Genomic DNA, 19,992 nt, shown 5'->3' with positions numbered 1-19,992 from the left:
TGAAAAGGTCATAAATAATGCCCCCAATTAAAAAAAAATTTTATCTTTGATGTTGCAACAATTGATCACATGCTTTCATATGTGAATAGAATAGCAATAAAGAAGAAAGAGAATGAAATAATTTGGGAGTTGAATTACATCATTCTTTGGTTTTCCAAAAACAAGTTTGTTTGTTTTTTTTAAAGACGGAGTTTTCGCTCTTGTTACCCAGGCTGGAGTGCAATGGCGCGATCTCGGCTCACGGCAACCTCCGCCTCCTGGGTTCAGGCAATTCTCCTGCCTCAGCCTCCTGAGTAGCTGGGATTATAGGCACGCGCCACCATGCCCAGCTAATGTTTTGTATTTTTAGTAGAGACGGGGTTTCACCATGTTGACCAGAATGGTCTCGATCTCTCGACCTCGTGATCCACCCGCCTCGGCCTCCCAAAGTGCTGGGATTACAGGCTTGAGCCACCGCGCCCGGCTAAGCTTTGTCACATTCTTCACATTCATAGGGTTTTTCTCCAGTATGAATTTTCTTATATTCAGTAACACTTGAGAATTGGTTAAAAGCCTTGCCACATTCTTTACATTTGTAGGATTTCTCTCAAGTATGAATTATCTTATGGCTAGCAAATGTTGAAGATTGGTTAAAAATTTTGCCACATTTCTCATATTCATAGGGTTTCTCCCCTGTATGAATTTTCTTATGTTTAATAAGCTTTGAAGACTGGTTCACATTTGTAAGATTTCTCTTCAGTATGAATTTTCTTATGGGCAGTAAGGTTGGAGGACCATTTAAAGCCTTTGCCACATTCTTCACATTTGTAAGGTCTCTCTCCAGTATGAATTGTCTTATGAGTAGTAAGAGTTGAGGACCGGTTAAAGGCTTTGCCACATTCTTCACATTTATAAGGTTTCTCACCAGTATGAATTTTCTTATGACTAGCAACGCCTGAGTACAGGTTAAAGGCTTTCCCACATTCTTCACATTTGTAAGCTTTCTCTCCAATATGAATTTTCTTATGAGTAGTAAGGGTTGAGGAGTGCTTAAAGGCTTTGCCACATTCTTCACATTTATAAGGTTTCTCTCCAGTATGTATTTTCTTATGAGTACAAAGTGTTGAGGACTGGGTAAAGGCTTTGCCACATTCTTCACATTTGTAGGCTTTCTCTCCAGTGTGTATTTTCTTATGAGTAGCAAGTGTTGAGGACTGGTTAAAGGCCTTGCCACATTCTTCACATTTGTAAGCTTTCTCTCCAGTATGAATTTCTTTATGAACAGTAAGGTGTCTGGACTGGTTAAAGGCTTTGCCACATTCTTCACATTTGTAAGCTTTCTCTCCAGTATGAATTTTCTTATGAGTAGTAAGTGTTGAGGATCGGGAAAAGGCTTTGCCACATTCTCCACATTTGTAACATTTCTCTTCAGTATGAATTTCCTTATGTTCAGTAAGTTTTGAGGATCGGATAAAAGCTTTGCCACATTCCTCACATTCGTAGGGTTTCTTTCCAGTGTGAATTTTCTTATGAGCAATAAGGTTGGAGGACCATTTAAAACCTTTGCCACATTCTTCACATTTGTAGGGTTTCTCTCTGGTATGAATTTTCTTATGGGTATTAAGGCTGGAGGACCATTTAAAACATTTGTCACATTCTTTACATTTGTGGGCTTTCTCTTGTGTATGAATTTTCCTATGTTTAATAAGGTGTGAGGACTGCTTAAAGGCTTTGCCACATTCTTGACATTTGTAAGGTTTCTCTCCAGTATGAATTTTCTTGTGATTAGTAAGGTTTATGGAATGGATAAAAGCTTTGCCACATTCTTCACATTCATAGGGTTTCTCTCCAGTATGAATTTTCTTATGGGTAGCAAGGTTGGAGGACCATTTAAAACCTTTGCCACATTCTTCACATTTGTAACATTTCTCTTCAGAATGAATTTTCTTATGTTTAGAAAGGTTGGAGGACCATTTAAAACCTTTGCCACATTCTTCACATTTGTAGGGTTTTTCTCCCGTATGAATTCTCTTATGTTGAGTAAGGGTCGAGGGCAAGTTAAAGGCTTTTTCGCATTCTTCACATTTGTAGAAATTTACTCTAGTATGAATTCTGCTATGTTGAGTTAGGTATGAAATCATGCCAAATGATTTGCCACATTCTTTGCATTTGAAAGGTTTCTTTTTAGTATGTTTTATCTTACGTCTGTTTGAATTTGAAAACTTATGAAAGACTTTCACATATTTATCACATTGAAATACTTTGCTCTGGGTAGTTCTCAAATATTGGTTGAGTCCACTATCACCTCCTTTTTGCACCTTAAACTCACACACACTTTTACAGCCTTTTGTTAATGGTAAGTTCTCAGGTCTACATTTTCTGTATCTTTCCAGTGTCACTTTTTGGAAAGAATCTTTTATATTCTTCCCTGGCCAAAGGTCTCGGGCAAAATGAGAACGCATAACTGAAACAAATAAAAATAAAAAATTATTGCACTTGTGAGACTTAGATAAAGAGACTTTACAAATATAACCTATACAATTAAGCAAACTACATCAGTTAGATGACATAGCAAAATTCCACAGGCCTGAAATCCTTCATAGATATATAAATGTTACAAATCACACTGACTAAAATACATTTCTGAAAAAAAAAATTTTTATTTTTTGAGATGCAGTTTCGCTCTTGTTACCCAGGCTGGAGTGCAATGGCGTGATCTTGGCTCACCGCAACCACCACCTCCTGGGTTCAGGCAATTCTCCTGCCTCAGCCTCCTGAGTAGCTGGGATTACAGGCACGCGCCACCATGCCCAGCTAATTTTTTGTATTTTTAGTAGAGACGAGGTTTCACCATGTTGACCAGGATGGTCTCGATGTCTTGACCTCGTGATCCACCTGCCTCGGCCTCCCAAAGTGCTGGGATTACAGGCATGAGCCACCACGCCCGGCCCTCTGGTAATTTTTAAAATGAATTAAGTGTGTAACATTCTCCAGGTGAGCACAATGCAAGGAGCCACATAGAAAACAAAACAAAGCAGAAGTTTGTTATATTACTCAGTGCAGCTCTTTCTGCTGCCTATATGTACCACAGTACCTTTAGAAGTAAACTACCAGGCTGGGCACGGTGGCTCATGCCTAGAATCCCAGCACTTTGGGAGGCCGGGGCAGGTGGATCATGTCAGTTGTTTGAGACTAGCCTGGCTAACATGTGAAACCTAATCTCCATTAGAAAGACAAAATTTAGCCCAGCACGGTGGTGTGCACCTGTAATCCCAGCTAGTTGGGACGCTGAGGTAAGAGAATCGCTTCAACCTAGGAGGCAGAGGTTGCAGTGAGCCGATATTGTGCCACTGCACTTCAGCCTGGGTGACAGAGCATTTTTTGCATAACAATGTGAGTGATATATGGAACTTATTTTTTGAGACAGGGTCTCACTATGTCACCCAAGCTGGAGTGCAGTAGCACAATTACTGTTGACTGTAGCCTGAAATTTCCAGGCTCCAGTAATCCTCTTTTCTCAATCTCCCAAAGAGCTAAGTCCACAGGTTTACAGCAAAATGCCAGGCTATATTAAAGAAATTTTTGTAGAGAAGGAATCTCCATGTGTTGCCCAGACTGCTCTGAAACCTTTGGATCAAGTGATCCTCCTGCCATGGCTTCCCAAAATCTCTGAAATTACAGATGTGAGCCACAAACATGCCTGACCCTGTAATGTACACTTCAATAGATTTAAGCTGGCAAATACTATATTACGTTTGGAAACAATTTTTTTTTTTTTTTGCTGAGATGGAGTTTCGTTCTTGTTACCCAGGCTGGAGTGCAATGGCGCGATCTCGGCTCACTGCAACCTCCGCCTCCTGGGTTCAGGCAATTCTCCTGCCTCAGCCTCCTGAGTAGCTGGGATTACAGGCACACGCCACCATGCCCAGCTAATTTTTTGTATTTTTTAGTAGAGACGGGGTTTCACCATGTTGACCAGGATGGTCTCGATCTCTTGACCTCGTGATCCGCCCGCCTCAGCCTCCCAAAGTGCTGGGATTACAGGCTTGAGCCACCACGCCCAGCTTGGAAACAATTTTTTTAAAGAAAAAAACTGCAAACAATACAGAATTATAAATCTATTCAGAAATTACCTTCAAATCACAAAAGTGTTTCTTTAACACAAAGTAAATGTATATTCATCATAAACACATGGTGAAAAGAAGACTATTTTCAAAACTACTGACTTGAAGAAGATGAAACAACCATTGAAAATCAGCTAAAAGGTTGGACACAGTGGTTCACACCTGTAAAACCAGCATTTTTGGAGGCCAAGATGGATGGATTATCTGAGGTCCTGAGTTCATGACCAGTGTGATCAACATGGAAAAACAATATCTCTACTAAAAATATAAAATGGGCTGAGTGTGGTGGTGCATGCCTGTAATCCAAGCTACTTGGGAGGCTGAGGCAGGAGAATCACTTGAACGCCAGAGGCAGAAATTGCAATGAGCCGAGATCATGCCGTTGCACTTTATACTTGGCCAAAAGAGCCAAACTCTATCAGAAAAGAAAAGGAAAGAAAGAAAGAAACTCAGCTAAGAAAGACTATAAGGCTGCACAAGGTGGCTAACACCTGTAATTCCAGCACTTTGGAAGGTCGAGGTGGGTGGATCACGAGGTCAAGTGTCCAAGACCAGCCTGGCCAACATAGTGATACACCATCTCTAGTAAAAATACAAAAATTAGCCGGGCATGGTGGCACATGTCTGCAGTCCGTTACTGGGCAGGCTGAGGCAGGAGAATTGCTTGAACTCAGGAGATGGAGGTTGTAGTGAGCTGAGGTCACGCCACTGCACTCCAGGTTGGGCAACAGAGCAAGACTCAATCACAAAAATAAATAAATAAACAATAATAAAGAAAAAAGAATATATACGAGACAAGCCGTAACCAAAATTGAGGTCATATTTATAGACAAGCGCCAACACATATGTAAACAGATTGTTACAGACATACGGGCTAATTTATACATTAATTAAACCTCACATTGACTTAAGTCAAAGAGAATTGCAAATTGTCTAAAAGTACAGTATGTTGGTAAAACCAAAAAACACAATAAACTGATGTGAAGTAACTTATATTAGCTGGGTGTGGTAGCTCATGCCTGTAATCCCAGCACTTTGGGAAGTCAAGACGGGTAGATCACAAATTCAGGAGTTGGAGACCAGCCTGTCAAAAATGGTGAAACCCCATTTCAACTAAAAATACAAAAATTAGCCAGGAGTGGTGGTGCATGTCTGTGGTCCCAGCTACTTGGGAGGCTGAGGCAGAAGAAAAATTTGAACCTGGGAGCAAAGGTTGTGGTGAGCCAAGACTGTGCCACTGCACACCAGCCTGGGTGACAGAGCAAGACTCTGTAACAAAAAAAAAAAAAAAAAAAAAGGAACCTACACACTAATATGGAACTGCAAGATAGTAGTAAGTGAAATATTTACCCATAAATTCTGGTTTGAAATATTCATGTACCATTAAGAAAGAATGTGTCTAGATAAAAATATTTCACTGTGTACTCATGGAATCACTGGCTGTCAACGTACGGCAGTAAAATTTCAGAGAAAATGCAGTATAAACATAAATAGAATATTGTAATAAGAATATTTTAAGCCGGGCGCAGTGGCTCATGCCTGTAATCCCAGCACTTTGGGAGGCCGAGATGGGTGGATCACAAGGTCAAGAGATCGAGACCATCCTGGTCAACATGGTGAAACGCCGTCTCTACTAAAAATACAAAAAATTAGCTGGGCATGGTGGCGCGTGCCTGTAATCCCAGCTACTCGGGAGGCTGAGGCAGGAGAATTGCCTGAACCCAGGAGGCGGAGATTGCGGTGAGCCAAGATCGTGCCATTGCACTCCAGCCTGGGCAACAAGAGCAAAACTCCGTCTCAAAAAAAAAAAAAAAAAAAAAAAAAAAAGAAAGTAAAAATGTATAGGAGGAGTAGCATCAGCAAGACAAAAAAATAAAGGTGCCCTATTTCTTATGCCCCAACAGCAAGAAAATTTGTCAACTATCCCTGACAAAAATGCCTTTATGAGAGAGCTAGGCACCATGGCTCACCTGTGTAATGACAGCTACATGGCACACTAAGATTGAAGAATTGCTTCAGGCCAGGATTTCAAGACCAGACTAGGCCGAATGTCATGGCTCATGTCTGTAATCCCAGCCCTCTAGTGGGTTGAGGGTAGGCAGATCACTTAAGGTCAGAAGATCCAGAACAGCTTATCTAACATGGCAAAATCATGTCTCTACTAAAAATCCAAAAAGTAGCCATGTGTGGTGATGTGTGCCTGTAATTCTGGGTACTTCAGAAGCAGACCACAATAATCACTTGAACCCAGGAGAAGATGGCAGTGAGTCAAGATCACATGACTACACTAAAACCTGTGTGAGAGAGACTCCATGTTAAAAAAAAAAAAAAAAAGCCGGGCGCGGTGGCTCAAGCCTGTAATCCCAGCACTTTGGGAGGCCGAGGCGGGTGGATCACGAGGTCAAGAGATCGAGACCATCCCGGTCAACATAGTGAAACCTCGTCTCTACTAAAAATACAAAAAATCAGCTGGGCATGGTGGCGCGTGCCTGTAATCCCAGCTACTCAGGAGGCTGAGGCAGGAGAATTGCCTGAACCCAGGAGGCGGAGGTTGCGGTGAGCCGAGATCGCGCCATTGCACTCCAGCCTGGGTAACAAGAGCGAAACTCCGTCTCAAAAAAAAAAAAAAAAAAAAAAAAAAAAGAGACTAGCCTGGGCTCTGTAGCAAGACCCCATCTCTAAAATAAATACCTTTAAGAGGGCTTTGAGAGCCATAGAGAGACTTGTAAAACTGCTAAAGCCCAGAATTGAGGAGTGTCCTTTTCAGATGTCAGGCCCTCGTTCAGATGGCAAAGTACAGGTACTCTGTTCTCGCCTATAGATCAAAGAAATGGCCCACCCAACTTGGTCCCACAGAGAATTAGGAACTTATTTTGTGATCATCCCAAACTACTCTCAGTCACATTCTGAAAGAGGCCCTGCCCTTCCAGAGGCCTAGAGGAAGATACCCATTTACACACACGCAGGCAGGGTTGCAGGCCTTGGCCTTTACTGTGGTCCTCGAAGCGGTGTAATGACTCGGTTCCAGCTCTCTGAGCCACAGTTCATGACCAGTTCTGCCTACACAGAAACCCACGCAGTGACACGGGAAAATGCTCTCTGGTACTCAGTGAAAGCCATACTCATCCACATCCTGCTCTAAGCCCTGCCATTAGCAGACCCGATTGCATAAACCTGCCTTTATGTCTGCTCCACATATAGAAGTCCTAAAGGATATTCAGTCTGTCCAAAAATATAAAAACTGTGTAGTTACAACTACGCAAGCCTCTTATAACCATCAAGGAAAGGGGGACCCTAGTTCAGACCCAGCAGCCTTGTGACCAAGCTACAATTCCTCTCTACGGCAAACCCAGAGGGCATCCCATCACCCTGGGGGCCCAGAAAAAGATCTTTACCTTTTGAAACCATTCCTAAAAACTTGAAGAAGTGTTGGCTCATTCAAATTCAAACACACCAATACCAAACATTATTGTGCCCATTGTTAACGATTCTATTTTAATATAGCACTAGAAATATGTGGCAGAAGAATTCATAAAAAAAAAATTTGTAAAAGCCATTGCAACTGAAGACAAAGAAGTTGCTAGTTATAGATTATATAACCTTACATACACTCAGTAAACTAATAAATACACTCAGTAAAGTAGTCTAAACTAATAAATACACTCAGTAAATTAGCAAAATATAAAATTAACACACAACTCTAAATTGTGGACCCATATACATAAAACAAACTATCTGATAAAATAAACAATCTTATTTCAAATAGCATCAAAATAATAAATTTTGAGAACAAATTTAACCAAAGATGTAAAATATCTTTATACTGAAAAATATAAGATACCATTGAAAGAAACTAGAGAAGACAAAAATAAATTTTAAAATATTTTATGTCTACTGATTGAAGGCATAAATATTGTTAAAGTGACATGTTATACAAATTAACCTATAGATTCAATTAACTTCCTATGAAAATTCTAGTGGAAGCCCAGTGCAGTGGCTCACACACGTAATCCCAACACTTTGGGAGGCCGAAGCAGAGGGATTACCTGAGGTCAAGAGTTCAAGAGCAGACTGATCAACATGGAGAAACCCCATGTAAAAACAAAACAAAAAAAAAAAAAACCATGTATAATAAAAATACAAAATTAGCCAGGTGTGCTGGCACATGCCTGTAATCCTAGCTACTCAGGAGGCTCAACAGGAGAATAGCTCGAACCCAGGAGGGAGAGGTTCCGGGTGAGCTGAGATTGCGCCACTGCACTCCAGCGTGGGCAACAAGAGCAAAACTCTGTCTCAAAACCAACCAACCAATCAACAAACAAATTCTAGTGACTTTTTTTACAGTAATGAAAAAATACAATTCTAAAATGTACATAAAACTACAATAAATTTTGAATACCCAAAGCAATCTTGAGATAAAAGAACAAAGTATAAGGATATCATACTTTATAATTTCAAACTATATTTCAAGACTGCAGTAATATAAACAATATGGAATATGCAAAAAAAATAAATAAATAAACAAAAGAAAAAAAGAAAAAAAAAAAAAGGCTGGTGCGGTGTCTCATGCCTGTAATCCCAGCACTTTTGGGAGGCTGAGGCAGGCAGATCACAAGGTCAAGAGATCGAGACCATGGTGAAACCCCATCTTATTTAAAAAATTAATTAATTAATTTTAAAAAAAGAACAAAAAGCCTGTCAATGGAACAGAAACCACTACTCACACATTTCAAACATGATGCAAATCTAGAATTTAAAAAATTGTTTAGGCCGGGCGCGGTGGCTCAAGCCTGTAATCCCAGCACTTTGGGAGGCTGAGGCGGGTGGATCACGAGGTCGAGAGATCGAGACCATCCTGGTCAACATGGTGAAACCCCGTCTCTACCAAAAATACAAAAAATTAGCTGGGCATGGTGGTGTATGCCTGTAATTCCAGCTACTCAGGACGCTGAGGCAGGAGAATTGCCTGAACCCAGGAGGCGGAGGTTGTGGTGAGCCGAGATTGTGCCATTGCACTCCAGCCTGGGTAACAAGAGTGAAACTCCATATCAAAAAAAAAAAAAAAAAGCATAAAACAGAAGATGCTGCAATGTGAGTGCAAATAAATAAACAAACAAACTCAGGCTTCCCAGAAACTATTTTCTTTGAAACACAGCTTCCCAAATCAGTTTTTTTTTAAGATGGAGTTTTTTGCTCTTGTTGTTCAGGCTGGAATGCAATGGCACTATCTAAGCTCATCACAACCTGTTTCCTGGGTTCAAGCAATTCTCCTGCCTCAGCCTCCTGAGTAGCTGAATTTACAAGCAGGTGCAACCACGCCTGGCTACATTTGTATTTGTAGTAGAGACAGGGTTTCTCCATGTTGGTCAGGCTGATCTCGAACTCCTGACCTAAGGTGGTTTGCCGTCCTCGGCCTCGCAAAGTGCAGGGATTACAGTTGTGAGCAGTCCAAAAATACAAAAATTGTGTAGTTACAACTACACAAGCCTCTTATAACCAACCAAGGAAAGGTGGATCCTAGTGAAGAGCCTGTAGCCTTGTAACTAAGCTACAACTTGGGGGTCATGCCCGGCCCCAAAATAACATTTTAAGGAAAGACTTTCTCCTTGACCTTCATCTATATTGTCTACTGTATTCATTTTCATTCTCACCTACCTGGGGGCTTGGCCACCACAATCTCCTGTCTCTTCCTACTCCAAACCTCTTTTTCTTGCTCCAAACAAATGATCAGGTCTGGCTTACAGACAGCAATACCTGTTTTATTAAAAATAAATAACATAAATCCTGCTCCTATTCTCCAATGACCAATTCAATAATGTGCTCAGCTGCTAAATCAGACCCAATATACTAGTTTATAACAGACTTTTCCAAATATTTTTGATTTGGATGTTCTTTTTTTTTTTTGGATGTTCTTTTTTTTTTTTTTTGAGACGGAGTTTCGCTCTTGTTACCCAGGCTGGAGTGCAATGGCGCGATATCGGCTCACCGCAACCTCCGCCTCCTGGGTTCAGGCAATTCTCCTGCCTTAGCCTCCTGAGTAGCTGGGATTACAGGCACGCGCCACCATGCACAGGTAACTTTTTGTATTTTTAGTAGAGACGGGGTTTCACCATGTTGACCAGGATGGTCTTGATCTCTTGACCTCGTGATCCACCCGCCTCGGCCTCCCCAAGTGCTGGGATTACAGGCTTGAGCCACCGCGCCCGGCCTGATTTGGATGTTCTTAATTTTAGTATCCAGGACTATTGAAACAAAAATTGGTGTTGTCAATTAGATTTTAAAGTGTGGGCAAAAATACTTTATGCCACTAAATTTGTGGAATTACCACTAACCTAGATTGAAGGTTTAGATCAACTCAGAAATGTGGACAGTTAAGGTCAAAATGAAACATCTTGGAGTAATTCTCTTCTACATGGATTAATATCTAAGAATTTCTTGAAAACAAGGATCTGAAACTAATTTGTGCAAAGCATACTTTACCAAAAAGTATTCCAGAAAGAAAAGAAATAAAATCTTTAGAGTATATTAAGAATTGTGTATTGAAGTTTTCCTCACCCAGGAAGACCAGGTTTCTGTAGTTCTCTAACATCACATTTCTATATAAATTTCGCTGTGCGGTGTCCAGGCATTGCCACTCCTCCAGAGAGAATTCTATGGCCACATCCCTGAATGTCAGTGGTCCCTGAAAAACACACACACACACACACACACACACACATACACACACACACACAAATTACTAAGTGGTCATAGAAAGCATTTTTAATTTGAGTCAAGGTGAAATGAGAGAGTAAAGAGAATTGTTTGACTTTGTTTTGTTTTGTTTTGAGAAAGAGTTTCGCTCTTGTTACCCAGGCTGGAGTGCAATGGCGCCATCTTGGCTCACCGCAACCTCCGCCTCCTGGGTTCATGCAATTCTCCTGCCTCAGCCTGGCGAGCAGCTGGGATTACAGGCATGCGCCACCATGCTCAGCTAATTTTTTGTATATTTAATAGAGACGGGGTTTCACCATGTTGACCAGGATGGTCTCGATCTCTTGACCTCGTGATCTACCCGCCTCAGCCTCCCAAAGTGCTGGGATTACAGGCGTGAGCCACAGCGCCCAGCCTGACTTTTTTTTGTTAAGACGGGATTTCACGATGTTGGTCAGGCTGGTCTTGAACTCCCAACCTCAGGTGATCCGCCCACCTTGGCCTCCAAAGTGCTTGGATTACAGGCATGAGCCACCACGTCCAGCCGTTGTTTCTGCCTTAACAGGAGTGACTGAAATTTTAAGGGTATAAAAAGGTATATTTTTGAGTGCTATGTTCACATTCTACAGAAAGAGTTGTGTATATTCCTCAGGTGGAAAAGACATGTTGAGTTAGAAGATACCTTTTAAATTTTAATGTGAACAATAAACTGGAGAGCTTGTTAATACGGATTATTTTCTTAGATGATCTAGAATAAAGTCTGATTGTCTGAATTTCTAACAAACTCAAAAGGAATGTCAATGTCTTTTGGCCAAGAAGAATATTTTGCCAAACATCCAGTAAGGGGAAGAGCCTGGGTTTTTCCTAGTTTATCTGGCCTGTAAACAAAGATAAGAGCTTTCATTTTCCAAAGACAGATACATGGAAAGGAAATCTAATTTAAGAAAGGCAGCTGCTGGATTAATTGTGATGGTTTACGCACATTAGCTGCATTAAGATAATAATGAAGAGAAAAATAATTAACTCTATAGTGACAAAATCTGTCAGAGAGCTCCTTAACCAAGTGAATCATTAACATCAACTTGGCCGGGCGCAGTGGCTCAAGCCTGTAATCCCAGCACTTTGGGAGGCCGAGGCACGTGGATCACGAGGTCAAGAGATCGAGACCATCCTGGTCAACATGGTGAAACCCCGTCTCTACTAAAGATACAAAACATTAGCTGGGCATGGTGGCGCGTGCCTGTAATCCCAGCTACTCAGGAGGCTGAGGCAGGAGAATTGCTTGAGCCCAGGAGGCGGAGGTTGCGGTGAGCCGAGATCACGCCGAGCCTAGATCGTGCCATTGCACTCCAGCCTGGGTAACAAGAGCGAAACTCCGTCTCAAAACAAAACAAAACAAAAACATCAACTGCACTAGGACAAAGTTTTATGATGTGCTAATGCACACAGAATCCCACAGCATCATGATCGTGATATTGCCCCGCCAAAACTGAATTACAGTCTGAATTTTAACACAAAAAATAAGTTTCATGCAAAGTTCAGGATACAGATATCTTCCCTGTTCTATAATTTGTAACAATAATTTTAAGTGGTCTCTCTTTAGTGCCCTAGAGAGGAGGGATCTCCTGACATACTTTTTTTAAAACTTCCTGCGTAATAAAGTTTATTTAACTAAGCATTTGCTTAATCCTGTTTTGCATAGAGCTAATGGAGAACTCAGATGGAACTTCAACATTACATGTTTTCCGTCTTTACAAACTTCTCCAGCTTTTTCCCAAAAGGAATCTCAAGTGTCCACACCTTTTCATGCGCAACAGCCACAAAGGGAACATTTTTAATAGTGCAGATTATAAATTCATGGTAGAAATTCTGTATGGTGTATAAGTCACAGTGTAAAGAATGTAGAAAATGCTCTGGTATATATAAAATAATATTTTTTATAGAAGCTTGATAATCATAAAAATTTTTAAAAGTAGTTAAACTCTTTAGGGAGGAATAACACAATAGAGAAGTAAAGATTTGCATGACATTCTAGGAGGCAGAGTGGACAAAGCTCTTAATCTGACACGTTTTGCTTAAAAAAAAAAGTTATTTTTTCCTCTTTCTCCTCCTTTTCTGAGAATTCCTTTCAGATTAGATTCTTTGAACAAATTATACCTCCATATTGAGAATATGTCTTTAAAGATGTCAGCACCGGCCGGGGGCGGTGGCTGACGCCTGTAATCCTAGCACTTTGGGAGGCCGAGGTGGGTGGATCAACTGAGGTCAGGAGTTCAAGATCAGCCTGGCCATCATGGTGAAACCGCATCTTTAAAAAAAAAAAAAAAAAAGCCGGGCACGGTGGCCCATGTCTGTAATCCCAGCACTTTGGGAGGCCAAGGCGGGTGGATCAACAGGTCAGGAGATCGAGACCATCCTGGTCAACATGGTGAAACCCCGTCTCTACTAAAAATACAAAAAATTAGCTGGGCATGGTGGCACGTGCCTGTAATCCCAGCTACTCAGGAGGCTGAGGCAGGAGAATTGCCTGAACCCGGGAGGCGGAGGTTGCGGTGAGCCGAGATCGCGCCATTGCACTCCAGCCTGGGTAACAAGAGCGAAACTCCGTCTCAAAAAAAAAAAAAAAAAAAAAAAAATTAAAAAAAAAAAAGGAAAGCAAAATCATCTATTCCTTTCAGACAATAAATTATTTTATTATTTCTATAAAAATTATATAGTAAACAATTAGTCATATGGAAACACTTCTCATAGGTACAAAGTTTCATCTCATAAAATTTAGCATGAAACCCAAAAATCAAGATAACAGGATATGGAACAGAAATATTCACTGCAGGGCCGGGCGCGGTGGCTCAAGCCTGCAATCCCAGCACTTTGGGAGGCCAAGGCGGGTGTATCACGAGGTCAAGAGATCGAGACCATCCTGGTCAATATGGTGAAACCCCGTCTGTACTAAAAACACAAAAAAGTAGCTGGGCATGGTGGCGCGTGCCTGTAATCCCAGCTAGTCAGGAGGCTGAGGCAGGAGAATTGCTTGAACCCAGGAGGCGGAGGTTGCCGTGAGCCGAGATCGCGCCATTGCACTCCAGCCTGGGTAACAAGAGCGAAACTCCGTCTCAAAAAAAAAAAAAAATGTTTAAAGTCATTCTGATAAAAAAAAAAAAAGGTAAATGAGAATTTTTAAGAAATGGACGGCCGGGCAAATCACGAGGTCAAGAGATCAAGACCATCCTGGTCAACATGGTGAAACCCTGTCTCTACTAAAAATACAAAAAATTAGGCCGGGCGCGGTGGCTCAAGCCTGTAATCCCAGCACTTTGGGAGGCCGAGGCGGGTGGATCACAAGGTCAAGAGATCGAGACCATCCTGGTCAACGTGGTGAAACCCCGTCTCTACTAAAAATACAAAAAAAATAGCTGGGCATGGTGGTGCGTGCCTGTAATCCCAGCTACTCAGGAGGCTGAGGCAGGAGAATTGCCTGAACCCAGGAGGCGGAGGTTGCGGTGAGCCGAGATCGCGCCATTGCACTCCAGCCTGGGTAACAAGAGCGAAACTCCGTCTCAAAAAAAAAAAAAAAAAAAAAAAAAAAAAAAAAAAAAAAAAAAATTAGCTGGGCATGGTGGCGTGTGCCTGTAATCCCAGCCATTCAGGAGGCTGAGGCAGGAGAATTGCTTGAACCCAGGAGGCGGAGGTTGCGGTGAGCCGAGATCGCGCCATTGCACTCCAGCCTGGGTAAAAACAGTGAAACTCCATCTCAAAAAAAAAAAAAAACCCTACTGATGATGTGTTGTTGCCATGGTAATCCTGCTCAGTAGGAGAGGAACCGCAGGTTCAGACATTTGGTGTATGTGCTTGGCTGAGGAGCCAATGGGGCGAAGCTACCATCTGTGGGATTATGACTGAACGCCTCTAAGTCAGAATCCCGCCCAGGCGGAACCATACGGCAGCGCTGCGGGGCCTCGGTTGGCCTCGGAGCCTCGGTTGGCCTCGGATGGCCTCGGATAGCCGGTCCCCCGCCGTCCCCGCCAGCGGGCCGCTTCGCCCCGCGCGGGACGTGTCCCGCCGCGCGCCGGGACCGGGGTCCGGTGCGGAGTGCCCCTCGTCCTGGGAAACTGGGGTGCGGCCAGAAAGGCGGCCGCCCCCTCGCCCGTCACGCAACGCACGTTCGTGGGGAACCTGGCGCTAAACCATTCGTAGACGACCTGCTTCTGGGTCGGGGTTTCGTATGTAGCAGAGCAGCTCCCTCGCTGCGATCTATTGAAAGTCAGCCCTCGACACAAGGGTTTGTAAAAAAAAAGAAAAATAAAAAAAATTAAAAAAAAAAACAAAAAACGGAATGCATGATTAGATTTTAATTGTTTTCTAAAACCCATTTTTTTTTTTTTTTTTTTTTTATTGAGACGGAGTTTCGCTCTTGTTACCCAGGCTGGAGTGCAATGGCGCGATCTCGGCTCACCGCAACCTCCGCCTCCTGGGTTCAGGCAATTCTCCTGCCTCAGCCTCCTGACTAGCTGGGATTACAGGCACGCGCCACCATGCTCAGCTAATTTTTTGCACCATTAGTAGAGACGGGGTTTCACCATGTTGACCAGGATGGTCTCGATCTCTTGACCTCGTGATCCACCCGCCTCGGCCTCCCAAAGTGCTGGGATTACAGGCTTGAGCCACCGCGCCTGGCCTTTTTTTTGTTTTGAGACAGAGTTTCGCTCTTGTTACCCAGGCTGGAGTGCAATGGCGCGATCTCGGCTCACTGCAACCTCCGCCTCCTGGGTTCAGGCAATTATCTTGCCTCAACCTCCTGAGTAGCTGGGATTACAGGCACGTGCCACCAGACCCAGCTAATTTTTTGTATTTTTAGTAGAAATGAGGTTTCACCATGTTGACCAGGATGGTCTCGATCTCTCGACCTCGTGATCCACCCGCCTCGGCCTCCCGAAGTGCTGGGATTACAGGCTTGAGCCACCGCGCCCGGCTAAAACCCATTTCTTTTATGCCCTTTGCAAATATTTTTGTGCCTTAAATTTTACTAATTAAATGCAATTTACAGTTACAAGAAACTAAAGTCAAAATAAGTGAACAAATGTTTACAAGGTGACAAACCCATACAGTAACAGTGCTGATTAGAAAACAGATGTGTCAGGCAGGGCATGGTGGCTCACACCTGTAATCCAAGCACTTTGGAGGCCAAGGCGGGTAGATCACCTGAGGTCGGCAGCAGAACACCAGCCTGACCAACATGGTGAAACCTCGTCTTAAATAAATAAATAAGGGGGCCGGGCGCGGTGGCTCAAGCCTGTAATCCCAGCACTTTGGGAGGCTGAGGTGGGTGGATCACGAGATCGAGAGATCGAGACCAACCTGGTCAACATGGTGAAACCCCGTCTCTACTAAAAATACAAAAAATTAGCTGGGCATGGTGGCGCATGCCTGTAATCCCAGCTACTCAGGAGGCTGAGGCAGGAGAATTGCCTGAACCCAGGAGGCGGAGGTTGCGGTGAGCCGAGATCGCGCCATTGCACTCCAGCCTGGGTAACAAGAGCGAAACTCCATCTCAAAAAAAAAAAAAAAATAATAAGAAAACAGATGTGTCTGACCTATACGTTAAGTCAGGCCATTCAAACACTTGAAAGATTCTCCCACCCACTCCTGCTCACTAAACTTCTCATTGACCAACCTCTCAACAGACACTGCAATTATGCCCCAGTTAACTGCCCCAAGTTCATTTGACTTTGCAAGTTCTTGCACCATCTCACTGGGGTGACTTTGTGTTTTTCTGTCTTGTGGGATACTATTTTTTCTTTCACAAATCTTAAGAGAATCCAGAGGGCAAAAATTATTTCTGTGTTTTTCTTTCAAAACCAGCATCTGTATGACTGATCAGCAGTGTGTCATCTCCAAGGAATAGAAGCTGGGTTAGGTGAAGTCAGTCTTAATGTCTCAAAGAGCTAGCTTTTCAAAGAGTACACCAGGCGATTGTGTTCAGTCCCAGGGTATCTACCTGCTTCCTTGAGGATACATGTCATACCTCAGGTTGTCCTATGAGAGACAATGCCCCAGGAGCTGCTATTCATGAGACACTCTAGCCAACACACCCACCATGGTGGGAATCTTGGTTTTTCCTCAGACAGTACTAAAACCCAGGACCAGAAAAAAACTGAAGAGTGGCTGATGACCCATGACTCCATAAAGTTACCAAATGGAAACCTTGACCCAACAATATATATATATTTTTTTCCCAAGACGGGGTTTCGCCATGTTGGTTAGGCTGCTCTTGAACTCCCGACCTCAGGTGATCCATCCGCCTTAGCCTCCAAAGTGCTTGGATTACAGGCGTGAGCCACTACGCCTGACTGACCCAACAATATTCTTTTTTTTTTTTTTTTTTTTGAGACAGAGTTTCACTCATTACCCAGGCTGGAGTGCAATGGCGCAATCCCGGCTCACCGCAACCTCCGCCTCCTGGGTTCAGGCAATTCTCCTGCCTCAGCCTCCTGAGTAGCTGGGATTACAGGCACGTGCCACCATGCCCAGCTAATTTTTTGTATCTTTAGTAGAGACGGGGTTTCACCATGTTGACCAGGATGGTCTCGATCTCTTGACCTCCTGATCCACCCACCTCGGCCTCCCAAAGTGCTGGGATTACAGGCTTAAGCCACCGCGCCCAGCCCCAAGAATATTCTTGTAAGAACTCTGTGCCTAGGGAATATAAAAGCAAAAGACGCAGAGGTTTTTTAACAATACAGTGTAACGGATTATTATTTGCTATATTCTCATGGGAAATATTCACTAACAGAAGACAGTTTTTAAAATAGTGCCATTAGGCCGGGCGCGGTGGCTCAAGCCTGTAATCCCAGCACTTTGGGAGGCCGAGACGGGTGGATCACAAGGTCAAGAGATTGAGACCATCCTGGTCAACATGGTGAAACCCCGTCTCTACTAAAAAAAATAGAAAAAAATTAGCTGGGCATGGCGGCGCGTGCCTGTAATCCCAGCTACTCAGGAGGCTGAGGCAGGAGAATTGCCTGAACCCAGGAGGCGGAGGTTGCGGTGAGCCGAGATCGCGCCATTGCACTCCAGCCTGGGTAACAAGAGCGAAACTCCGTCTCAAAAAAAAATAATAATAAAAATAAAATAGTGCCATTAAATGCTTTATCAAAACATTATTAATTGAAATATAATCAAATGGACAATAAAACAAATAGCTGATAATGTGTATTACGGAGGGAAAGCTGGCATTTGGGAATGTCAAAGCCACTGGAAATTTAGTATTTTATTGCAAATCAGAGTTAAGCTGGAAGAACAGGGAGCAAGCGTAGACTTGAGACCCTGCTTGGGACACATATGAAAAATGCAGGGAAAAAGAAGTCCCTGTGGACTGTGAAAATAATTCAGTGGCAGAAAATTAATTAGACTGAGGGGACTCGAGTCCCTGCAGTCCTCTTTTTGAAAAAAATGTAAAATGCTTTTTTTTTTTTTGGAAATTATACTACATCAGAGGAAACAAAATTTGGGCTTAAACAACTTAACTGCCAATTAAACTTCGATTATATAAGGAGAAAATTGCCAACATGATCGTATAAATCAAGAGACTAGGTAACTGTACCTAACTAATTTGATTTTCTTCATGCATCTTATATAAGTCTATTATTCAAGTTCCTTCCATAGACCACAAACTACAAACCATAGCTGAGTGCTCTACAATAGCTGAACCACTTTATGATTAAGTGCTTTCATATTATTCGGTGACTTCATTCTTTCTTTCTTTTTTTCTTTTTTTTTTTTTTTTTTTTTTTTTTTTTTTTGTGAGACAGTTTCACTTTTGTTGCCCACATTGGAGAGCAGGGGCGCGATCCCAGTCACTGCAACCTCCGTCTCCCTGGTGCAAGCGATTTTCCCGCCTCAGCCTCCTGAGTAGCTAAAATTACAGGCGCGCGGCACAAGTTCGGCTAATTTTTGTATTTTTTTAATAGAGATGGGGTTTCAACCGTGTGGGCCAGGATGGTCTCAAACACCTGACTTCAGATGAACCACCCACCTCGGCCTCTCAAAGTGCGGGGATTACAGGCGTGAACCACCGCGATTGCCCCCCCGCCCCCATATGTTTTTAATAGAAAAAAAAAAAAAAAAAGGAACTGGGAACCCCAAAGACCGAAGCTCTTCCCATTCATTAATCGACACCTCCAGTCAGGATTCTCCCCCTGACCACCTTCCCGAGGTATCTGCACAATCTGAGAGAGACGGGGCACTGCGGGTGCAGAGCTGCCCAGAGGGGGCTCCAGACCAGGGCACCGTCACTGTGCAGGGAAGAGACAGGAGCCCTGGGCCCGGCTTTCTGCACGGCCGCCATCTTAGGGGTTAAGGGGACTGACGCCGAGCTGGGCAAGAACTCCAGCTGCAGACTGTGGAGCTGACTGCGGGGAGGCCTGAGTCCCACCACTGCCGCTGCCCACCGGTTTCTATCAGCCCCTCCCTCTCTCGGGATGCCGACAAGGAACTCACCATTTCTAGGCTTGCAGGCGGTCCCGGCGTCTTCGCTATGGATCTCCGAATACCTGCAGGTCACAGGGCCGCCAAGGCTGGGCCTCTAGGAGCAGAAGACACAGAGGAGTGAGGACAAGACTTGGAACTCCGGCTGCACCGGCAGACAAAGGACCCGCCACTTCCGGGAAGCCGCCTCTTCTGCTCCAGCTGCGTGCCTGATTGGACGGTTCCCAGCCAAGCGATCCTGATTGGATAATATTTAAGCCACCGTCTTTTCAGGCCCTGAGTGACAGAAAATGTGCTCAGATGCTGGCTGGGCTGTGAACGAGGTTCAGAAACGAATGACCATCCCACCTGTGTCCAGATTCAAGTAGGAGAATCACAATTGCAACTGTCAACTGTGTTTCCTGTATCACTGGGGACCTCACTGGTGAGCTGTGTGTCTGTGTAAGAGTAACAATCCAAACTTTCAGCTGTGTGTGGATATGAGAGCCACAATCTCACCTGTATGATGGGCACTGTTATGACACTCTCTCTACCACCTGAGGGTTTTATGTGATATACTTGAGAGTCACAAAACTCTCTGTGACTTTTATATACAAGAATGAAATCCGGCCGGGCGCGGTGGCTCAAGCCTGTAATCCCAGCACTTTGGGAGGCCGAGGCGGGTGGATCACAAGGTCAAGAGATTGAGACCATCCTGGTCAACATGGTGAAA

The 19,992-nt window shown here is 43.5% G+C and overlaps 1 protein-coding gene across 1 annotated transcript; it reads right to left on the bottom strand.

Annotated features, from left to right (window-relative positions):
- Positions 1–592: 592 nt before the first annotated feature.
- Positions 593–19,435, bottom strand: LOC120362648 (uncharacterized). Its single transcript, XM_039465484.2, has 4 exons — positions 19,293–19,435; positions 10,659–10,785; positions 9,759–9,857; positions 593–2,443 (listed from the first exon to the last, which is right to left on the bottom strand). Exons 1-4 carry the CDS (start codon positions 19,293–19,295, stop codon positions 693–695), a joined length of 1,980 nt encoding a protein of 659 aa, XP_039321418.2. The 5' UTR covers positions 19,296–19,435; the 3' UTR covers positions 593–692.
- Between the last annotated feature and the right edge of the window lie 557 nt (positions 19,436–19,992).

Source organism: Saimiri boliviensis, chromosome 14 (assembly GCF_048565385.1).
Source record: "Saimiri boliviensis isolate mSaiBol1 chromosome 14, mSaiBol1.pri, whole genome shotgun sequence".
Taxonomy (NCBI): domain Eukaryota; kingdom Metazoa; phylum Chordata; class Mammalia; order Primates; family Cebidae; genus Saimiri; species Saimiri boliviensis.
Note: the sequence above shows the minus strand (reverse complement) of the source record. Positions and strands in the feature narration are given on the sequence as shown.

Excerpts from the sequence above, each read along its gene's own strand:
- LOC120362648 (XM_039465484.2), bottom strand. Across the intron at positions 9,858-10,658 it reads CAGAAACCTGGTCTTCCTGG|GTATTGCTGTCTGTAAGCCA; the intron begins GTGAGGAAAACT and ends TTAATAAAACAG. Across the intron at positions 2,444-9,758 it reads TGTGGTGGCCAAGCCCCCAG|TTATGCGTTCTCATTTTGCC; the intron begins GTAGGTGAGAAT and ends TATTTGTTTCAG.